At 46.2% G+C, this 21,759-nt stretch overlaps 1 protein-coding gene across 1 annotated transcript in view; it reads left to right on the top strand.

Moving 5' to 3' along the window:
• Positions 1-21,759, top strand: part of LOC147690382 (uncharacterized) — a 2,590,730-nt gene that overhangs the window by 403,063 nt on the left and 2,165,908 nt on the right. Inside the window, exon 2 of the mRNA XM_086936677.1 lies at positions 4,665-4,760. Within this exon, the coding sequence (XP_086792803.1) occupies positions 4,665-4,760 (96 nt within the window). The remainder of the gene's footprint in view (positions 1-4,664; positions 4,761-21,759) is intronic.

Below are 21,759 nucleotides of genomic sequence, written 5' to 3'. Positions count from 1 at the left end.
CCTTCACACACACATTTCATCCCCCACAACTCTCTTGCGGAATTTAGTCCCCTGGATGCTCAGGTGATGATGGGGAACCTGGGGAGGGGGGGTGTCCCGAGTATACGGTCACTAGTGAATAGCGGTCCTGCGTCCCTGGACCGGCTCCGAGAGCGCTGGGAGGGGTGGATAGGCCCTCTGGAAGAGGCGGAATGGAGGTACGCCCTTATGGCACCTAAAACTTTGACCACATCCTCTAAGCTACGTTTGGTCCAACTTTACTACCTCCACGCGGCATATCTCACTCCGGCTCGCCTTTTCCGGGCCCGTATGAGATCCTCTCCGGCTTGTGCTCGCTGCGAGTCTTCCCCAGCAGATTTCTATCACATGGTATGGCAATGCCCGGCTCTGGCTCCGTTCTGGAGTGGGTTGGAACTTGAGCTCAGGCGGGCCCTAGGGTGGGAGGTTCCCCATGATCCGAGGCGCTTGCTGTTGGGGTTGTTCGACGGCCTGGACGGCTCCAGGGCAGACAAGCGTTTCCTGGGGACAGCAGTGGCAGTGGAATAGAGGGATATAGCTGCGCTCTCGTCTCAGGCTGCCGCGCCGACTGTGCAGAAATAGAAGAGAGGGGTGGATTGGTGTGAAGTGCAGGAGGAGTCTCTCTTTGAGGCCCGGGGCTGCCCCGAATTATTCCGCAAAGTGTGGGGTAAATGGTTCAGTTTACTACCAGTGTGAGGGTCCGAGCCTTTTTGCACAGCAGCAATGTTTGGGAATATCATGCCCAGTGAGGAGGGGCCACCTTTACCTTTGTCTATTCTGTATGATGAGATGTGTTTTTCTGTGATGCTTGATTTGCTGCCAATGAATTTGATTGTTATTAAAAAAGAATAAAATTGATTATAAAAAAAAATGTATGTCAAAGCAAATGTACTAAAATGTTTATAATGAAAGAACTGAAAATGTATTTACTATTATATGACTATACTTCATAAAAATTTACCATTTTTCAAAAAAGTTTAAAAAAAATATGTCAAAATATATTTTTAATTTTGCAAATGTTCATGAAAAAGATGTGTAAAAATATATACTTTATAAATTCTTAATTACATCAACATTTATAATTCATGTTTTTTCAATACTTTTAAAAATTGCATAACAGAACCAAATAAAAACAATGTCATTGTGAACAATAACAAAAAATACATGTGTTTGCAAATAAAAACATTTAGCAATAAAAATTGACATACGTCTCCTGTTTTATTTTAATTTACATCTAAACTCTAAGAAAATACTACATAAAAAATAAATATTCCTAACTCCAAACCAACTAAATTCAGGGAAAGTGCTGGGTAATAAACCATATAAAAAATAATAATAACTCTGAAACCAACTAAACTCAGGGAAAAAGCTGCATAATAAACCATAAAAAATTACTATTCCAACTCCAAAACCAACTAAACTTAGGGAAAGTGCTGGATAATAAACCATAAAAAATTACTATTCCTCACTCCAAAACCCACTAAATTCAGGGAAAGTGCTGGATAATAAATCATAAAAAATATTAATAACTCCAAAAGCAACTAAACTCAGGGAAAGTTTTGGATAATATACCTTAAAAAATTACTATTCCAACTCCGAAACCAGCTAAACTCATAGGAAGTGATGGATAATAAACCATAACAAATTACTATTCCTAACTCTAAAACCAACTAAACTCAGGAAAGTGCTAGATAATAAACCATAAAAAATATTATTTAGATCTTTCAATAATTTTTTTATTAAAATATATTTTAAATCAACATTCTTAAGTTACTCCCCACCCTTATCCCCTATAAACCCAACATCCCGCACCTTATATTTTACATAAAATTTTAAAAGTAATTAAAAATGTAAACAAATATTTTTAAAATATTCTCTACCTTTATCCTCTATAAACGTAAATGTAACTGCATGGTAGGTTAGCCCCTGGAATTAAATCAATGCAATTGTAAAACTCCCTGTGAGGGGGCAACTGAGTGGCTTTCTTTTAATCAAATACATCCCGAAAATCCAAATATTCCTTTGGAAGAATGTTTGAAAATTCCAGTGCCACAGCTACACACGTTTGGGTTATAATCAGATCGTGTGCTGTGGTACAGCAACTGGAACAGCAGTATGTGACCCTAAAATCACCTGGCGTGAAGACCAATCAATAAAGAGATAATAGAGTTGTAGCCCTGATATCCCTAGGACAGCACCGACGATGTGCGTGTCTATTAGATTGAGTTTTGTGCCCATTAGCACAAACTAATGTTATGGGAATCATTTGATAAGTAATTAATCCTGATGGCAATTCAGATCCATTTAGTGTCCTTACTTCTTTTGGTTCTTGTTTATTTACTCGAAGGATATTTGAGGAACTGGCGAAACTTAAATCCAAGAAACCCCCTGGGGCTCCTGAATCAAGGAGCATAGGCAACTGTTTTAGTTGTTGCGGGGAAATTATAATGATGACTGAATTGATTAAGTGTTCTGGAATTTACCTATGGTATGATTGCGAGGTCAACGTATTATACCTATTCAACAAGTTGACCTAAGTACTATTCAAGCTTGCTAGTTTTCCTCATTGCCATCTTTGAGGAATGCTATCTTTTTTTTAGCCTCTTGGCTTGGCTGTACAATTATGTGCAAAGTGTCCTGCTTTACCACAATATAGGCACAGATTTTCTGTGTCGATCCTTTTCATCATTACTAGATAATGGCACCCTTGATCCTCCAATGTGCATGTGTTCTACTGAGTTCATAACCGTAACGTCAATCTCCTTTCGCTCTGATGAAACCAACAACAGCCTTGGCTTACTTCTAGATCGATCACTCTTACGCTCAGTAAGTCGATGATCAAGTCTAACTACCAGATCAATACATTCCCCCATTCTGTAGGGGGGTCAACTATGTGAGCCAAAGAATCTTTCAGTTCATCTTCCAGCCCCCTATAAAACATGGATATGCGTTTTTTTCGGGCCATTGTGTTTCAGTAACAAATTCGCAAACAGTTGTGAAAAAAGTAACTCCTTCCCCTGTCGTAGGTTTAAAAGCTCATTATCACTTGTCTGAATAAAGGTATGCTTTGCAAATTAGTGTTGCATAGCTTCTTAAAACCTAGCATACACGTGCCACTATGGATCATTATTCTCAATGAGAGGCCCAATTTGTAGCATCACTACCTTGCCGCCATAGAGCTGGAAAAAAAGGGCACCATCTGAAGAGGTTCCTGGACAATAGGTCAGGCTTTGGCAGACCACAGACTCTTCCTCCCTTCTTTCCAATGGTTGCTTTTACGCAGCACGAGTTAATGATAACGAGCCTCTTGTTTGAATAACCATTATTCTTTTATACTTTTTTTTCTCTTCTTAGACCTTTTTTTTTTTTCTGCTACTTTTTCAGAGCATGTTATTAATTTTTTACTCGACTCAAAATGTATTCTGTGTTGTTTTTATGATGTAAATATCTCTTGCATGGTGGTAAGTCCACCCTTTTATGATTTGTTTAAATCAAATAAAGAATTATTTATTTGCACTATCTAGGCGGGAGATGAAAAATGCAATGTGGGCTGTATCAGAGGGGAATGGCCCCTGTTTAATCAATAATTATAGTTGACATTGGCTAAAGAATGTGTCAAAGTTAGTTCTATTCCCAAAAAAGAAATCTGGTGGAGCCAGCGGCGTGAGAGTTGCTGTATGCACAGTGCGATTAACAAAGGATGTTCCCTCATTCCCTGACAAATGTGTTACCCTTAATTCAATTCCAAACTGCGTGGATTAAGTGACAAATTGTTTATCCTTGGAATTGAATCCTGAATCTAACCGGGACGAATGACATGGGGGATATTGCACCAGTTTATCCCTGAGGGTTTGATTTTCTTGACACAAGGTTTAAACCACACTCTTCATCTCTCCAAGGGCCCTAGTTAATTCTACCATACTGGGAATTTCCTCACCGGAAATTTCTGGTAATGCCTGCGCTAGGTCCTGGACGTTTATCATATCCTCAGTGCCCATATCGCCTATACGGAAAGGATACTCACTCCCAATTCAGCGCTCCACCAAGGAATCTGTTACCTCAAATCAGACGCTGTCTCAAGAGGGCAGTGGGCCGGGATAAAACAACAAAGGAGACAATTACTGCACCTCTGGAGTGTTGTCTGGCTCACTGCTATGCACAGGACACCCAACAATCTCCTGTATGTGGGATGCACCTTCGTGGTGCTAGAAAGATCAACTATGGAGACGTAACATAAATCATACTATCCATTGTGCCAATCAACATAATCAGTTTCTAGTAAACACACTAGGTAATGTAAACATTTACAAAATAATGAAAAAAGTAAACAAGTATTATGACCTATTGCGGTACGGAGACACACCACTCTTATAACAAGTCCTTAGTCACAGTTCTCAGTCTCCTCATTTAGCATATTAGCCATATGCTTCACAAGAATTATACTGTGTCTTTCAGCTTCACTTTTCTTTCCTCTTTTTTTGATCATGGGAATGTGAATTATGCTCTCAATAGTGTCGTTATTCAGTTCAGGAATTAATGCCCGAGGTCCGAGTGTTGTAACATTGAAATTAATAGAGACACAAACAAACAACAATAGTACACTAACCTTGCTCTCTTTCCTTTGGTATTCTTTTCTTTCGTTCCAGAGTTCCAAGTGCTGACACCTACAGGACTTATTTCGAGGTGGAACTGCCGTTCCCGGCGACTGCCAGAGCAGAAGTGAAAACCGCCATTCCTCAACGGTAGGTCTTTCCTTGAGATGGCAGGATCAGGGGAATTCTTATTAGCCCTTCAAAGATGTCTTCCAGAGCTCATATTTTGCGGACCAAGCAATTGACGGTAAATGAGGGAAGAGGGAATGGTTGGGGCTCCAGGGAGAAAGTAGCAAGGTTTTTCTTGAAAGGAATACAGTCAAGCGCCCAACTGGGGTTTAACTGGAATATTTATTAAATGTTTGACTGTTCTGGAAGGGCATGTGGTTAATTATAGTTCAGTGGTTCCATGTTCCAGAAGGGCACATGCTTAACTGTGATTCTCGGTATCCAGAAAATACTTGATAGTAGGCACATGGATCATTGCCAACACGTTTAATAAGTGTATGCACGTGAAACCATTACAAGCAACTGCCACTGGAAATATTAAACGTGCACCTGACACAAATACATTAACTAAGAAAACAAGCCTCAAATAAACACAAAGATAATTACAAGAATGTGGAGCAGACATGGGGCTTAGTAGAAACACGAGGATAGTCATAAATGTGGAGCATTGCAATTATGAGGAAAATATTAAAGCTGGCACATGGTAATGCTAGTTTATGCTTAGCAAAACACAAAACCAACTGAACTCTTTAGACTCTTCGTGTAACAAGCTGCTTATAAAAGATTTGGGGAACAACATTTAGCCTAAACTGTGTAAAATGAGGGTAGGACTATATGGCTCTTGGTGTGATGAACTGAGGCACATATGGTGTATGCTGATGTGCAAGAGTTAGTAATCATAACTGTTCCCCCCACAAAGGGCGACCCACATGGCGAGGTTTATGGGGCTTTCGTGCATGGAATAGTTGTACCAACCGGGGGACATAGATATTCCCAGCAGGTTCCCATGATCTATCATTTGCGCCCTAACCCTTCCTATCTATTAAGTAAAATAAACAGCCATTTAGTTTCTTTGAGTTAAGGATTTTTTGTACTTCGAATTCTAGATGACCATCAATTTTTAAAGGAGGGGGTGATGGTAGGAGTTGGGTTTGGGCACGGTAAGGTCAGAGCAGAGAGACATGGAACAGTGGGTGACGGGGCATGTCTGTCAGGGATTTTTCGGGTCTATGTCTGGAACACAGTCAGGGATTTGGGCAAGGACTGGCGACTGAGTAAAAAACGTTCACAGAATGAGGAGTACAGCTCTGCCCAGGACCATACAGGAAGTTAGAGGAGAAAAGGGATCCAAAGGGGAAGCCTGCACAAAGGAACAAGATGGCTATGACTCAGAAAGGATATGGCACTCGTTAGGTGATTTAGAATTCAGAATAACTACACCCAGGACGAATGTGCATGACATATATATGAAGCAACGTTAACAATAAAGTAAGTGTGGGGTAAAGCACTCAGGAGCTCCACACGGTAAGACTGAAGCTCAGTATGTTCCTCACCCACAATTGCTGTTACAAATACCTACTTATAGGATATACATGCAAAGGCAGGGTCTGTGGAGCTTATACCTATGATGATGTTATAAATGTAACTCAAAGACAATACTCAAAGTGAACAAGAAACACCACCAAAGTTGTCACCTGTGCCCATGGATCCTGGCAATCAAACAGGAACACGCAAGGCGGAAACCGCAAGGGGTAGAACTAAATATGAGCACAATAGACAAGGAGCTAACAAGGAGGAGTGCTTAACAGGAAAGGATGGAAATCATAGGGCAATCTTGGCAGAAAGCAAGTAACAAACATACAAAGTAATAAAAGCAAGACAGCAGGAATAGAACGACAGTAAACTAGGAACTGGAACCAAGGAAATAGGAAGAAAAGAAGGGATTGGAAAAGGCTATGCAGAAGGTGAGGCTACAAGGGTATACTAGAATAGTGCTGGTTCAGGAATCAAGAAAACAAAGTAGCTCTGAAGGTAGAGCTGGAGCAGGAAGAAGAATTGAGCAAAAGCTCAGGAGTCAAGGTAGTACTTCAGGCAGTGCTAGTTCAGGAATAAGGGAAACTGCTGCAGCTCAGGGACAACGAATGCTAAGGCACCGGAGGCAAGGTAGGCCTGTAGGCAGTAATAGTTCATGAACAAGGGAAACTTCTGCAGCTTAGGAACAAGGAATGCTAAGGCTCAGGAGTCAAGGTAGCACAGCAGCCAGTTCTAGTTTAAGAACAAGTGAAACTGCTACAGCTCAGGAACAAGGAATGCTAAGGCTCATGGGTCAAGGTAGCACTGCAGGCAGTGCTGATTCAGGAACATGGAAAATAGTACAGCTCAGGAACAAGAAATAACTAAAGCTCAGGAAACACTGGACACAAGGTTATCAAAACCTTAGGAAACAAGGGTCGGTCTTGCCCGCACACAGCTACAATGACCCACCTGAATTGAAGGGGAATGGGTCTTAAAAGAGCTCACAGTAATCATGTGTGAGCAGGTTAACATGGATGGAGACGAGCAGGGAACTCTAGGTAATGGAGTTTCAGGCATGAGCAGGCTGACTTCTAGCTTGAGCAGGCTAGCTGCCACAAAACCTGGCATGGATTGGAAATGAATGGCCATTTCCAAGTAGAGTCCAAATGGCTGGAAGTCAGTTTGTACACGAAGGGAAGGGTCTGGAAACTTATTAGAACACTGAAGAGTCCCAGAGTTCAGCTCCCTGGTGGTGGACACAAGAATGCAGGGAGCGAGACGTGACAGTACACCCCCTCCAAAGACCGGCTCTGGGAATCTGGAATTGGATTCAAAGCCTTTGCTCCTAAGTAAGTGCGTTTCCATCAGAGATGTAGTGCAAGATACAAGAGGATTGCAGGAAAACTGTGATGCTCTTCGGGGTATGATAATAAGCTGTAAATTAACAGCAGTATTGAAGGCAGAACCTGAAGATTCCAAATCCTTTAACAAGGGGCACACAATCTTGAATAAGAGGTTTGAAATCCTGATGATGGCAGGCTAGAGTAGTACTCTGAAAACAAAGCAGATAACGGATTGACAGAATGCACAGAGGTCAAAGGCATACTAGCTGAAGACGAAGGAGGTGACAGGAAGCAGACCTGAAGTTCTTGCCATGGAGGAAAACATTCAGAAGACTCCCATGCATAAAAGACTTTGGAAGTTGGTATGCTGGAGACCCAGGCCCTGGAGGTTTACATGTTGAGAGTTTTGTCTCTGATGCTGGAGGTTCAGTCTCTGAATGTATACCTAGTGAGACCTCTGACGGCTGCCAAAATAGAAGCACAGGGTCAAAAAGTAGGCAAAATAAAGTCTCAAGGCCAGAAGGCAGGCAGCCTGATAGCTCTGGTTCTGAAGGCAGGCAGCCTGAAAGCTCTGATTCTGATGGCAGGAAGCATGGAAGCTCGCGTTCTGAAAGCAGGCAGCTTGGAAGCTCTGGTTCTGGAGGCAGGCAGCCTGGAACCTTTGGTTCTGAAGGCAGACAGACTGGAAGCTCTGGCTTTGAAATCAGAAAGGCTGGAAGCTCAGGCTCTGAAGTCAGACAGGCTGGAAGCTCTTGCTCTGAAGTCAGATAGGCTGGAAGCTCTCGCTCTGATGTCAGACAGGCTAAGAACTCTGGCTCCAAAGTCAGACAGGCTGGAAGTTCTGGCTCTGAAGTCAGACAGGTTGGAGACTCTGACTTTGTATGCAGGTGAGCTGCGGGCTTGGGCTCTGAATGCATGAAGTCTGGAGGCTCCGGTATAATGGCAAGCAGGCTGCAGGCTCAAGCTCAGATGGCAGGCAGGCTGCAGGCTCTGGCTCATATGGCAGGCAGTCTGCAGGCTTGTGCGGCAGCATGTCGGTTGAGGACACGGGCTCTGAATGCAGGCTGGCCAGCTTAGGACTAAAGCTCTGAAGGCAGTAGGCCAGCGTAGGATTCTGGCTCCGAAGGCAGCAGGCCCTCTGAGAACTCGAGCTCGGAAGGCCGCAGGCCGGCTGAGGACTCAGGCTCTGAAGGCAGCAGGCTGGCTGAGAACTCTGGCTCTGAAAGCAGCAGGCCGGCTGAGGACTCTGGCTCCGAAGGCAGCAGGCCGCTGAGGACTCTGGCTCTGAAGGAAGACAAGGTGAAGGCGGAGTGGCACAGGATTCGCAGACTTTAGTAGCTTATGAACAGTATATTCGCTGTTGTCAGCAGTGACATCTTCACAGGTCCTTGGCACATTAAAACACACAGAAGGAAGTTCTTCCTGAGGGCCAAGATTAGTGCTATGTCTTAGAGTCACTGACAGTCAGACTTCTTTTAGCATTTGACAGTTCACATCTCTTAGTCAGAGGAAATAGGTCAGAGATTTCTTGGTCATGGGAAATCTTTTCATTTTCCTCTGCATTACAAAGTGGTACAAATGCATCACAGCATAAAGTGTTATCATTTCCTGGCTTTCCAATATGTGGTGTGCTTGAAGGCAAGAGAGCAAGGATTGTGTTTCTTCTCAGCAAGGAGGCTGGCTTCAGTCACAGTAGTTAGATCAATAGTTTGGTCTGAGTCACTGGATATTGTCACATCAGGGATTAGGTGGGGCACTGGTTCTAGTTTTGACTGTATGTCAATGGTCTGTCTATGGTTTATCTCTGAGATAGAACTGACGCCACTACCAGGAAAAGAAAGCATAGAGATGTTTTTGTTTTGCCTGGCATTTGAGGTTCCTAAAAAGTGGAGGGACACATCTTAGATGTAGTTCCTAGATGTAATTTAGCCCTAGAAGGCAAAACATTAGAGGAGTTAGAACATTCAGAATTCAAACAAATACTTTAATTAAGTGCACTATGAGACAAGGTACTATGGCTATTCTGAGTGGAATCCAAGTGGTCAGCCACAGTATTATTCAGACAATCACTGGACCAGCTCTGAGGGGAATGCAAACGGGAGCGCAAGGCTTCATTCTCCATTTTAAGGAAGCAAATGTAGATTCAGAAAAGTAGTCCTGTACAGGGGTTTTAGATTCCCACTTGAACTCTGGGGTTTATTCTCTTGTAATTCTAGAATCTTCAATTTAATTATATGCTGTGAAGATTGTAGATGCAAGGAAAGTGGTAGGCTTGGCAAGTTGGCAACTTCACAACAAGCAACAGAACTAGGTGTGGGCGGAAAATCCGTTTCGCTCGCGGATTTTGCGGATTTTCGGTAAATTCGCAATCCGCGAGATTCGCGAATCTCCCGCAAAATCCGCAAATCCGCGAGCAGCGGATTTTGCTCGCACTGTTCGCACTGTTCGCGTGAGTTCGCGCCCCGCGAATAAGTGCAAAATTGCAGAAATACGATCTTAGCAAAACTGAAAGTAACTACTTACCAGGTTCAAAAGTTCAGGCTCATCATTAGTAGCCATTTCCTGTAGTGCTTCCTGAGGGGCCCCTCCAGAGTTCAGTTGCCAGTTGAAACTATTATGTGACCCTGCTCTGAACCTCAGAATAGTTACACATATGCCACAAAGGTCCTGAATTACAGCTAAGGGAGACAAGCAGGAGCCAGGCTGGAAGTTCAAATCCATTAATCAGCCCCTAATGCATTATTGTCAGTTGGGGCAGGGCAGGTGTTGTAACTAATTTTGCAACAATGAAAGCACTTAGCAAGTGCAAAAGATCACTAATCATGAAGCACTAAGGAAGCAGGTGCCAGCTAAAAAAATATTCTGTGACACATTAATCAGCCCCAAATTAATTCAGGTCACTTGAGGCAGGGAAGGTGTGCTTGCGTTGCCACAATAATGTACACTGACTGGACAACCAGAGGGTGCTTTGATGAAACAGAGGGTGGCATGGGTGGGCCAGAGGGTGGCATGAGTAGTCAGAGAGTGGCAGTGGTGACAGAGAGTGGCAGTAATGAAGAAGAGTGTCCCAAACAGGCTGGACACGTAGAAACAACAAGTTCGCGAAACTTGCGACCCGACAGGTAAGTTCGCAATTTGCGACATTGTAAAAAACCCTCGCGAACTGGCAGAAACCCGCGCAAACACACAAAAAAAAAAAATCCACAAATTCGCGAGAATTCGCGGATTTTGCGAATTGCGAGTTCGCAAATCCGCAAAATTCGCGAACGCGAGATTCACAAAATTCGCCCATGCTTAAACAGAACTAAACCTTGGATTTTGTTCAAACTGGCTATTATCTGCCTGTTTTCTTGTAGGGTTTTTCTCTCTTTTGTTAAACTGGTTGTTTACCTGGAATGTAAGAGACCGTTTAGTTATAGATTCCTTACCTTAGAATTACTCCCAAGCGTAAGACTGGATCCAGAGAAATGTTTCTCAGCACTACCCCTGCACGTCAGTAGGTGGCATCCGTGTCCGTTGTCGGCGTTGTGTTTGCTGAGATGATGTTGCAGTGTCTATATAGATACTTCCCCTGCGCGCTGACGTCAGTTCTCGATTTTTCCGTGCCAGCCTTGCGCAGATCCGGAGAGAGCTACCCCTTTTAGTCACTTTTTGACTACGCTTTTTCCACTTTTGTCAACTTTGTTTTCTGAGACTGACTCTTCGAGGGATTTCCCTTTGACAAACCGGCATCAAGCCTTGCGAGCCTGTCACAAACTGATGTTTCGGACCCACACCTCTTATGCCTCTGGTGCCTGGAGCGGGACCACAACCTGAAGTCGTGCTCTGCCTGTCATGCCAGGAATCCCTCGTCGCACTCCAAGTCATCTAGGCTGTTGGGTAAGTCAAAGCACAAGAAGAAGGCAAAGAAGCACGGTCGCTCTTCGCCTTCTCCCCGTCGGTCAGCTGACATGACGCAGGACCCAGAATGTCGTCGCTCAAAGGCTCTGTGTTCGGTGCCTCCTTCTGGTACGACTCCACACCTCCCTCCCTTTCCGGGAGATGGAGCATCCCCCGCCAAGCTTTGTGCATTTTACGAAGCCATCCACTCCATCTTTGGACAGCCTGAATCCGCCGGTGCACCTTCTGGTGCCGGGTGACCCCTGGGGATCCAGGCCTGTATCTGGATTGACACCGGTCAACCTCATTCGACCTTCCCTGGTGCAGATCCCAGCGATGACACCACCAGCGCCAGCCGTGCCCCCGGCCGATGCTGTCCCCATCCTCACCCCCGAGATTGACCCAGAGCCGGATCAACGTTGGCCGGCAACAAATCTGGCGCCAGAGGGAACTTTTGTTCCTTTGTTCATCCCTGGTGTTCTGTATCACCCAGAAGGTGGTGCTGAGGATTGGGAGGGGTCTACTGACCCTTTAGCAGACCAGCTAGAAGAGCTGGACTGGAGAGAAGCCCTGGGTGACACCAGTGGTCTGGACACTTCTCCTGACCTTGGCATGCTCTCTCCCCCTACAATGGCTACGGAGGAGGGAGCGTTCTATCCTGTGGTGGTGAGAAGGGCAGCTGAGGCCCTGGGCCTGCAGCTTCCTTAGGTGACAGGCATGACTAATCTCCTGACAGAGGTACTTTAACCTGCGGTGACTTCATCTGAGCCCCTATTGCCATTCAATGAAGCCCTCACTGACGTCCTTCCAGGCATCTGATCCAACCCCAGCACAGGGTTGCTTGTGGAACAGGCGATCGCCCACCGCCACTTCCCTGGTGACCCAGTTGTCATCACCCAACATCCTTTCCCAGAGAGTTTGGAGGTCCAAGTCTCGTCATCTAAGGGTGATATGGAATCTAAGAGGCTGGATAATCTTGGGAAGCTCATGTTCTCTTCCTTAGCTTGGCATTGCGGACTGTTAATACTGCATCCCTCTTGGGCCGATACTTCCATACCACCTGGGATACGGTTGTGCAGGTGCTGCCTCAGTGCCCGGAGGCTGATCTCTCCCAAGCAGTGGCAGATGGGAGAGGCACAGCCAAATTCGCGATTCATTGTGGACTGGATACCACCGATTCACTGGGCAGAACAATTGCCACGACAGTAGCCCTTCGGTGCTACGCCTGGTTGAGGACGTCAGGCTTTTCGGGGGATGTCCAGGCAACCCTACAGGACATGCTCTTTGATGGCCGTCACTTTTTTGGTGACAAAGCAGACTCAGTGCTGGAGCACTTTAAGGATTCTCGAGCTACGGCCAGGTCCTTGAGTCTCACAGCGACAAACCGTCCACCTCAGTCTGCTTTTCTCCCCTTTCGTGGCTACTAACGGACACCCCAACACGTCCAGCCCAGACCCGCCACCAGTTTACGCAAGCTATCTGGTCTCAGCGTGGCCGTGGGATCCAGTGACGTGGGTCTGGGGGCTAGTGAGTGGGCCAGTCCACCCTTTCCACCCCTGCAGCTGCCTCCAAACCTTCCTAGTCTGACCTTCCAGGGCCATGAGAAGCCAGTGGCCGGCAGGATTCGCCATCACCTCCCCCACTGGCAAACCATCATGTCAGACAGGTGGGTTTTGCAAATAGGCTCTTCCCTCCCTTTGATACTAAACCTCCCTCCATGCCACTGTCTTTCTATCACATGTCAGAGGACCATTTGGCACTTCTCCGCCAGGAAGTTTCAGCTCTCTTGGCCAAAGGAGCCATTAAGAGGGTTCCTATGCCAGAAGTAGGCTGTGGTTGCTATTTCCGCTACTTTCTGATGCCCAAGAAAGACAAAGGCCTGCGTCCTATTTTAGACCTCAGGGCCCTCAACCGCTTTCTCCAGATCGAGAAGTTCAGAATGCTAACCCTGGCTCAGGTCGTGTCTGTTCTCGACCCTGGAGACTGGATGGTGGTGTTGTACTTGCAGGTCGCCTATTGTCACATCCCCGTCCTGTCAACCCACAGGCTCTAACTGTGGTTCACGGTAGGCCATGAGCATTTTCAAATTCACCGTGCTCCTCTTTGGCCTTACCAGCGCCCTTCGGGTGTTAATGAAAGTGATGGCAGTGGTGGCAGCTCATCTACGCAGATTAGGGGTTCCAGTCTTCCCCTATCTCAATGATTGGCTGTTGAAGACGGGCTCGCCCCAGGCTGTCTTCTCCCACCTCCAGACTATAGTGGACTTCCTGCACTCGCTGGGGATCACTATCAACGTGCCGAAGTTTCAGGCCTATCCTCCTGAGCAGCGAGTCCGGGATATTCTGGCTATGATACTGATATTTCAGCTTCTATACTAGACTTTGGTGAGAATGACCCTGAAGCTGCTGGGCCTCATGGCCTCCTTCATCCTGCTGGTGGATCATGCCAGATGGCATACGCGCGCTCTGCAGTGAGACCTGAAGTTCCAGTGGGCACAGCATCGGGGCAATCTTTCTGACTACATCTAGATGTCGGAGGGGATTGTGCAACAACTGCAGTGGTGGCTAACAAACCATGCCTGGGTCAGAGGCAGATCCTTCCCCAACCAGACCTCACATCATTGACAGATTCATCACTCCTGGCATGGGGCGACCATCTGAGAGAGACAGAGATCAGAGTAGTCTGGTCTCCATGGAATCCGGGCTCCATATCAACCTTCTGGAGCTCCGGGCGATTCGTCCAGCCCTGAAGGCATTTCTTCCCTCTCTCAAAGGGAAAGTGGTGCAGGTTGTGAGAAGTTAGCCTGGCATATCATGTCCACTATTCTAGTGGGCACCTTGCACCAGTCTAAACGACCCTATTGATGGTGGTTGTAAAGTCAACCTTATAGACAAGCTATCATAGTGGTAGCATGGACCAGCAGTCTTAGGCTAAAACTTCAGAGAGCGTCTAAAGCAAGCTGTTTTACCAATTATAATCCCTTGAATACCAAATGAAAGGACACCACACAAGGTATATATCAAATATATATGTATTTATTTCTAACACAACCCATCTGCACTCTTTATGAGGTCAGAGATCGAAATACATCACAAATTACTCAATTAGCATACTATAAGTTGCACAAATACAGTTAGGCCCTAGGGGCCTCACAAAGCATATACTAAGTAATTGGTATAAGGACCACTTCAGAAATAGTTAATAGACCTAGGGCCTAGGGAATCGCTGGGGCTACACTAAACAACCAGAGGGTTAGGAAGTAGGAGACCCACCGGAGACGAGTTACCATTGACTTATAATGGATAACGTAAGAGTTACAAAGTCTCCGTTTTAGGACACTTCCTGATGGACTACGGTAAAACCCCTTTAACCCCTTCGATGCGGCCGCGATTCCCCTGCTGTGCTGTAAACAGCACTAACAGGGGCGGGCCGTGACGAACCCCAGCCGTCATAAGCACACGAGCAACGTAGTGCATGACGGCTGGGGTTCGTCATGAGCATGGAAGGTGTTAAACTAGGACACTTCAAGAGTCAAGACCCACGGGAGCACCGGAGTACTCGAGTACCTCACCCAGGGAAGCCGGGTGCGTAGGTGTCTTTTCGTGTCGGGTTTCGTCAATGTTTTCTACGGAGATCTGCAAAGAAGTGCTGCAGGAAACCAGAGGAAAAGTGTCCGGGTGGATCCAAGGGTGGATCGAAGATGTGAAGAACCTGAAAGCAGATGGGACAGAGTCTGGGTCACTAGCCAGTGACCAGGAACGAACCTGGAACAAACCAGGCGATGTCGAGTTGATTTCAGGTGAAGAGGTGAAGCTTGTCTCTGCAGCCACAAGGACCAGGAGGTGTCGACGACGACCAGGAGCTGGATTCGAGCTGTCCCACAAAGGATCTAGTTGACTGCAGTGTCGGTATCCGGACTGGACCCAACAAGCCTTGGAAAATGCAATCCACGGAGGAAGTGAAGATTGGTTTCGGAGCAGACCAGCACGGTCTGGTGAGCTTCTCCTTTGCAGGGAAGCTGGAGCAAGCCTTGAGTGACCAGGAAAGCAGTTTGGAATCAAAAGAAAGTCTTCGGAGGGCTAACTAGCCAGCGGGCTAGCAACCGGGAAGACGCGTTGAGCTGAAATGAAAGAGCTGGCCCCACACGGCACTCGTGGAGTGTGAAGGGCTGAGCTTTGGTGCAAATGGCGCTCAGGTCTGGGGCTTCTCATACCCCAATGCACAACTGCGAGGGTGCCTCAGTAGTTGCACTGTTAGCAAAATGCAGGATGTCCAGTGTGTCCGGTCCCACATCTCTTGTGTCCGCCACAGGTCTCAGCTTTGCTGTGGATGTGTCAGAGAAGTCTGAGAGTCCAGTTCCTGTGTCGCTGAGTCTTCGGGTTCCGACGGGAGCGTCGACAAAGCAGACCGGCAAGGTACTGGTGGTGCCTGTTTGCACAGGGTGGTCCCTCCTTGACCACAAGGGAGATGTCTTCAGTCTTCTAGTCGGTATAGAACGTCGAAGGTCCAAGAGTTTCGTATCAGAGTTTCATTCCAGGATTATGTAAAGTCCTGGGACACAGCACCTATCTTTATACTAAAGAAATGGGCTGGATTACTAGCTCCCTCCTATGGGTGGACCTGAGAAGGGGGTGGTTACCCCCCTTTCTCTTTGTCCAGTTTCGCATCAGAGCAGGGCTGGAGTGCCCCAGCAACTGGTTTGAACCGGGTTATTCATGGAACACTTTGTGTGCCCCAGGGAGTGTCTGGAAAAGCAGCTTTCCATTCAACCCACCCTGCCCCAATACACTACAGGCTGCCTGGGGAGGTGCTAGCACCTCCCTCAACAGGAAACCTATCGTTCAGGCCTCCCTTGCTGGAGTTTCCCCCAGCAGCAGGAGGTCAGACTTGTGTCTGTGGCAGCAGCATCCATTTTGTGATGCTGAGGCTCTGTTTAACTTTAATCGAGTAAAGCAGTAACTACATGTCTTTGTCCTCTAGAAGGGTGGAATGCTACCCCCGCTGCCAGAATTGGTGGGGGGTAGTATTCTAAAGTGTTTGACACCTTACACAGCATGTTTTGATAAAGCCAAACCAAAGTTAGCATTAACCGCGAGGATTATAATGCACTTAAGAGTATATTGTATGGTTATATCATAGAACAGCTATAAGGAGATGGTTCCGAAAGCTGCAGAGGGGCTCAGCTCATGCTAGGACACCCTTTCACATAAAACCAAGCACCCTGCCTTCAGGATTGTCAAGGTCTGCCATAGGAGTGAATTATAGGTGCATATGTGTCTATATATAAGGGTAGATATAGGTATACTATATCTAAGTAAGAGGTGATTACCCCACCTTACCCAAGCTGAGTGATCAGCCTGTGGTGTCAGTTTGGATGGCCAGCCAGGGGTGGCATAATACATGCTGCAGCCCCTGGTAGGCCTTGGATGCACCTATGCCCTGGGTACCTATGGTGCACTATACAGGGGCTCACAAAGGTACCCAATACCCAATCAGATATGTACCTAAAGTACATGGAGTCCATTTTATAGGGAGAGCAGATAGCCTGGGGCCCTGAATAGCAGGATCCTATGCCAACTAAGTAAAAAACCAGCAAAACACTAGGCAAAAAGTTTGGGCAGCCGTATAGTCTGATATCCACCTTCACAACCCACCCCCTCCCCAAACGAAAGGGGATAAGGCTATCCTTTGCCAGGTAAGCCTATATTGCCTAGGTGGCCATATAAGGAAGTACCTGCACTAGCATGGTTACCCCCTGTCTCATGGTCCACTAAGCAATCCCTCACCCTAAGGGTATCAGAGGGTCTCCACCATAGGGAATCCCTACCTGTGGTGTGTTTTGGTAAAGTAAAAGGCTGGTGCTGGGATGAAGTACTGAAGTGAGGCTCCACTACTGTAGGGCTCAGCTTCCTCCAATCACCATCCATCATGTATGCCTTTCTTTCCATGAATGAGTTGCACTGTGCTCTCAGGGTCAACCTCTGGCTGCCTACAGCTGGAGGCTGTGTCCCTTTTGTTGGACCTTTGGATGGACAGATCAGGTTTGGAGCCACTAGGTCCCAGGTTTGCCTGTGCCCAACAGAGTCCATCGGGGGTAGGTTCTACCTAAGGGTAAGGGAGATCCCTCAGAGGTTTGAGGAATTTTCACCTGGCTAGGGCTGCTAGACTGGATGCCCCTAATCTGCTGATGGGGGGGGTCCTCTGGACAGTGGGCCCTTTGGGGTCCACTGGCCACCCTGACCTCTAAGGCAAGGGCTGACTGAAGCAGGGTAGAGAGAGGCAGGTTACCTGCTCTAGACTGGGTACCACCTTGGAAGGGTCCACTGACATCAGGGGCTCTGCCAGGCCAGGCCTGACTACCTCTGGGGCAGTTACTTCCTTCACAAGGGGTAGGGTCAGTTCCATGAGGAGGCTGACCCTCACCTAATGTCTGGTGGGAGGGAGACTTTTCTTCCTCCCCAATCCTCTCTGTCTGAATGGAGTGATCCATCGTTTCAAGCTTCACAACACAAAAATCTGTTTGAGTTTGGGCTGTGACCATCACAGCCCTACCAACCTTTTCAGGAAGGCCTACCATTTTGGAATGGATTTCTTTTTCTATCTCAGCCCAGGCTGAGATCTCTAGATAACTGCCCAGTAAACAATATACAGGCAAGTTTGTAGACACTGCCCCTCACTTTGGGCCAGTGACACCCCCCCAGCTGAGATTTACTACTGCCATGGCATGATCTTTCTGCACTCCATCAATATTGGTCACCTGGTATGTGAACCTTGGTAAAAGCTGTTCTGAGGGACTAGTCTCTCAGTCACCATAGTGATGCTAGCCCCTGTGGCCCTATAGGCCTCAGCTTTCTGACCATTGATGTGGGGCTCCGGTCTGTACTTGCCCAAGGTATTGGGACGAGCAGTGAAGTTGGCAAACCCCATGCCATTCTCACAGACAAGAGTTGCTGTAGTAGGGGACCTGGTTAGGGCAGCGTCCACCTGAGTTCCCCAAGTAAACCCAGCCAATGTTTTGGGGGCACTCCCACCACCTGGGGATTACTACTAGTAGTAACAGGAGGTGTTCGAGTATTACTTGGAGGAATATTTTCCTTATTATTGGCTTTTGGGGAACTGCTGTCAGTTTTCCAATGGTCAGGTTGCTTACATATATGACAATAAGGTTTCTTAACATTAGAGGAAGGAGTTTGGGACCCACCCCCTCAGAGGATTTTTGGGGCCCTGCAGTGGATTTGTCCTTAGATTTATCCCCACCTTTCTTTTGAGGTTTGGTTGAATCTTTCTTCTGGTCACCACCCTGATTTTTAGGCCTCACTCTGGTTCTGACCCATTTGTCTGCCTTCTTTCCAAATTCTTGGGGAGAGGTCAGATCAGAGTCCACCAGGTGCTGATGTAGAAGTTGGTTTTGACAACTATTAAGGATCTGCTCCCTCATAATCAAAGTATACAATCCTGTATAGTCATGTACTTTGCTGCCCAGTAACCAGCCCTCCAGAGCCTTTGTAGCACAATCTACAAAATCAGTCCAGTCCTCAGTCTGTGTCTTCTGGGTGTCTCTGAACAGCAACCTATACTGCTCAGTGGTTAAGCCAAACCCAGATATTAGAGCACTCTTCATGACAGTGTAGTTGTCAGCATCCTTATCACTAACTGTGAGGAGCTTATCTCTGCATTTATCTGAAAAGGAGAGCCATATGATTGCTGCCCACTGACTCTGGGGGACCTGCTGTACTTTGTAGGCCCTTTCCAAAACAGTTATCCACTTGTGGATGTCATCCCCAATCTGGTAGGGAGGGACAATCTTACTTAGGTTTCTATGGTCATAAGACCTTCCCTATCTCAAGGAAGATTTCTGCCACCAGTGGGTTCTAACCCACTTAACTTTTTCTCTTTATCAAGAGCCAGGGTCTCTTTTGCAAGGGCAATCTCTTGCCTCTTGATTCTAAGATTTACTTCCTTCATCCTAGCTTTATGCTCTCTTCACTGAGGGGAAGTCATTCTCCTTAGGGCTGAGGCATGTGACCCTATTTAGTCATCAGAGTGGTTGGACTCACTGGATAGTGACCTTCCTCATCTGTGCTCAGTGTTAGGCCTACTTGGGGTCTGGATTGAAACCTTCCTTCTCCAGTCCCATGTAGTCCTAGGTTAACCTGGTTCAGTTCCATGACTTCTACCTTGTTCTCATCCAATTCATCATCAGTGCCCCCTTGATTTTCATCAGTGGGGTCTTCTGTTGAGGGAGGCTCCCCCTCTGTACTACCTGTTTGATCTGGGTTGGATGCCTTTTCTACATCATACTCCACTAAAATGTCTACCAGTTGGTTAAGGGTTGGACTCTGTCATTGTCTCAGCCTTCTGGCTGTATACAGGCTTCTCAGCTCATTAAAAGTGAATGTGCCATATTTAGAATGGATCCAGGGAGGGCCCACTTCTTGCAGAGGCACACTAGACCCTGCAGTCAAGGACATTTTCTAGTGAGGTGTGGTGTGTGCACCTACCTACACTAATTGTTTTCCTACTAGAACCTCTCTAGGAGTTGTAGTCAAGGTGTGCTAAGCCCTTTCCTCTACAACTGCTAAGTTCAGTAGAACTTAAAGTATTATAGGAACTTGATTTATATGTACCTCTAGGTACCTTAACTTATTTATTTATTTATTTATTTTGAAAGTTTTATAGAGCGCAAACAAGACCCTTGCGGATATTAGAGCGCTTTACAATAAATGTGTATAGGCATATCAAACAAAAATAAGCAGGACCGTAAGAATAACATCAAAAAGCTTAATAAACGAGCAAAAGGACAGATCAAACATTTATGGGTAAACATGGCCATAGAGAATGGTAGCAGAGAACAATCACAGATAAAAGGGCACATCAGATAAGGTGCAAAAACTGGACCGGTCGGTTTTGAAGGATGATGGTAATACATTGATGATGAAAACGTCACAATAAGTGGAACAAAACTGTAAATATAAAAAGCCAAGCATTAGATTGGTAGGATGTTTACATAAATGTAGCCATAAGGATGCCTTTTACTTCCAATTTGAAGGAGGAGGTGGAGGGGTTCAGTCTTATTTCTGGTGGTAGGGTATTCCATATCCTGGGTGCCATTCCTGAAAAGGAACGATTATACGTTTTTTTCTTATTGATTTTTTGTGGTTTCAGAAGGAGGTTTTCCGCACTTCTTGTTGATCTTTATCCTCCAGATATTGTGAGTTTTTGTGTGAGATAGCTGGGTGCACTATGATGTAGGGCCTTGTGCGTCATGCAAGCTATTTTCAGGTGGATTCTGGCTTCAAATGGCAGCCAGTTTAATGATTTTAGATCCAGGGAAATATGGGCCCTTTTTTTTGAGCCAGTGATGGGTCTCGCTGCCGCGTTGGTGGAGGCTCATGGAGGAGCTGTGGTGGCTTTGGGGAGAGCGCATAACGCAACACTTCCATAGTCCAGCCGAGGTAGAACTGGAGCTGAACCACTAACTTGAAGTCATTGGGAGGGAGGGAAGGCCTTCAGCTTTCTTAATGTATTGATCTGAAAGTTTGCTCCCTTCGTTGCACTACTAATATTTTCAGCATATTGAGGTTACAGTCCAAAGTTATACCCAGTGATTTCGCCGAATCCACAATGGTTGGTTGAACATCGAGTGCTGTGAGGTGTTTTATCAAATTGTGCATAGTGGGGACTTTGGCGGGTGGAGCAATAAGGAGGAATTCAGTTTTTAAAGCATTCATTTTGCGGTGATTCAATGCCAGCCATGTTTGAGTGGTCTTAAGAGTATTGTTGAGCAAAATAATGTCATCCAAGGTGTTGATCTTGAGGTAGAGTTTGGCATCGTCTGCATACATGTGGAATTGCACATTGGATGTTTGTAAAAGATCGGAAAGTGGTTCCATGAAGAGGTCGAAGAGTGTAGGGGATAACGTGGAACCTTGTGGGACTCCTAGCGTAACAGGAACTGGTTTGGACAGTGTGTTGTTGACCTTGAATTTTTGAGTTCTGTTATGCAGAAAAGAGGTAAACCAGTCGAGCACTGGTCCTGAAAGACCTATTCTGTGTTTCAACAGATCTATCAAGTGTTCGTGTTTGACCGTGTCAAATGCTGAGGAGAGGTCTAATAAGATGAGGAGACATGCTTCGTTATGATCAAGTAGTTGAAGTGCATCATCAATGATGTGTGTCATGGCTGATTCCGTGCTGTGATTTGCACGGAAGCCGAATTGGTGTTTATATAGGAGCTTGAAGTGGTCGATATGTTTTGTCAGTTGGTGATAAACACATTTTTCCATAAGTTTGGCCAGGGTGGGAATATTGGAGATTGGGCGGTAGTTGTTGAGGTCCGTGGGGTCAGCTGTGGCTTTCTTAAGGATGGGAGACACTTGCGCTACCTTTAGGGAGTCCGGAAT

This window comes from Lissotriton vulgaris, chromosome 9 (assembly GCF_964263255.1).
Source record: "Lissotriton vulgaris chromosome 9, aLisVul1.2, whole genome shotgun sequence".
Taxonomy (NCBI): Eukaryota; Metazoa; Chordata; class Amphibia; order Caudata; family Salamandridae; genus Lissotriton; species Lissotriton vulgaris.
The sequence above is the reverse complement of the archived record's forward strand: the minus strand, read 5'-3'. Positions and strand labels throughout refer to the sequence as shown.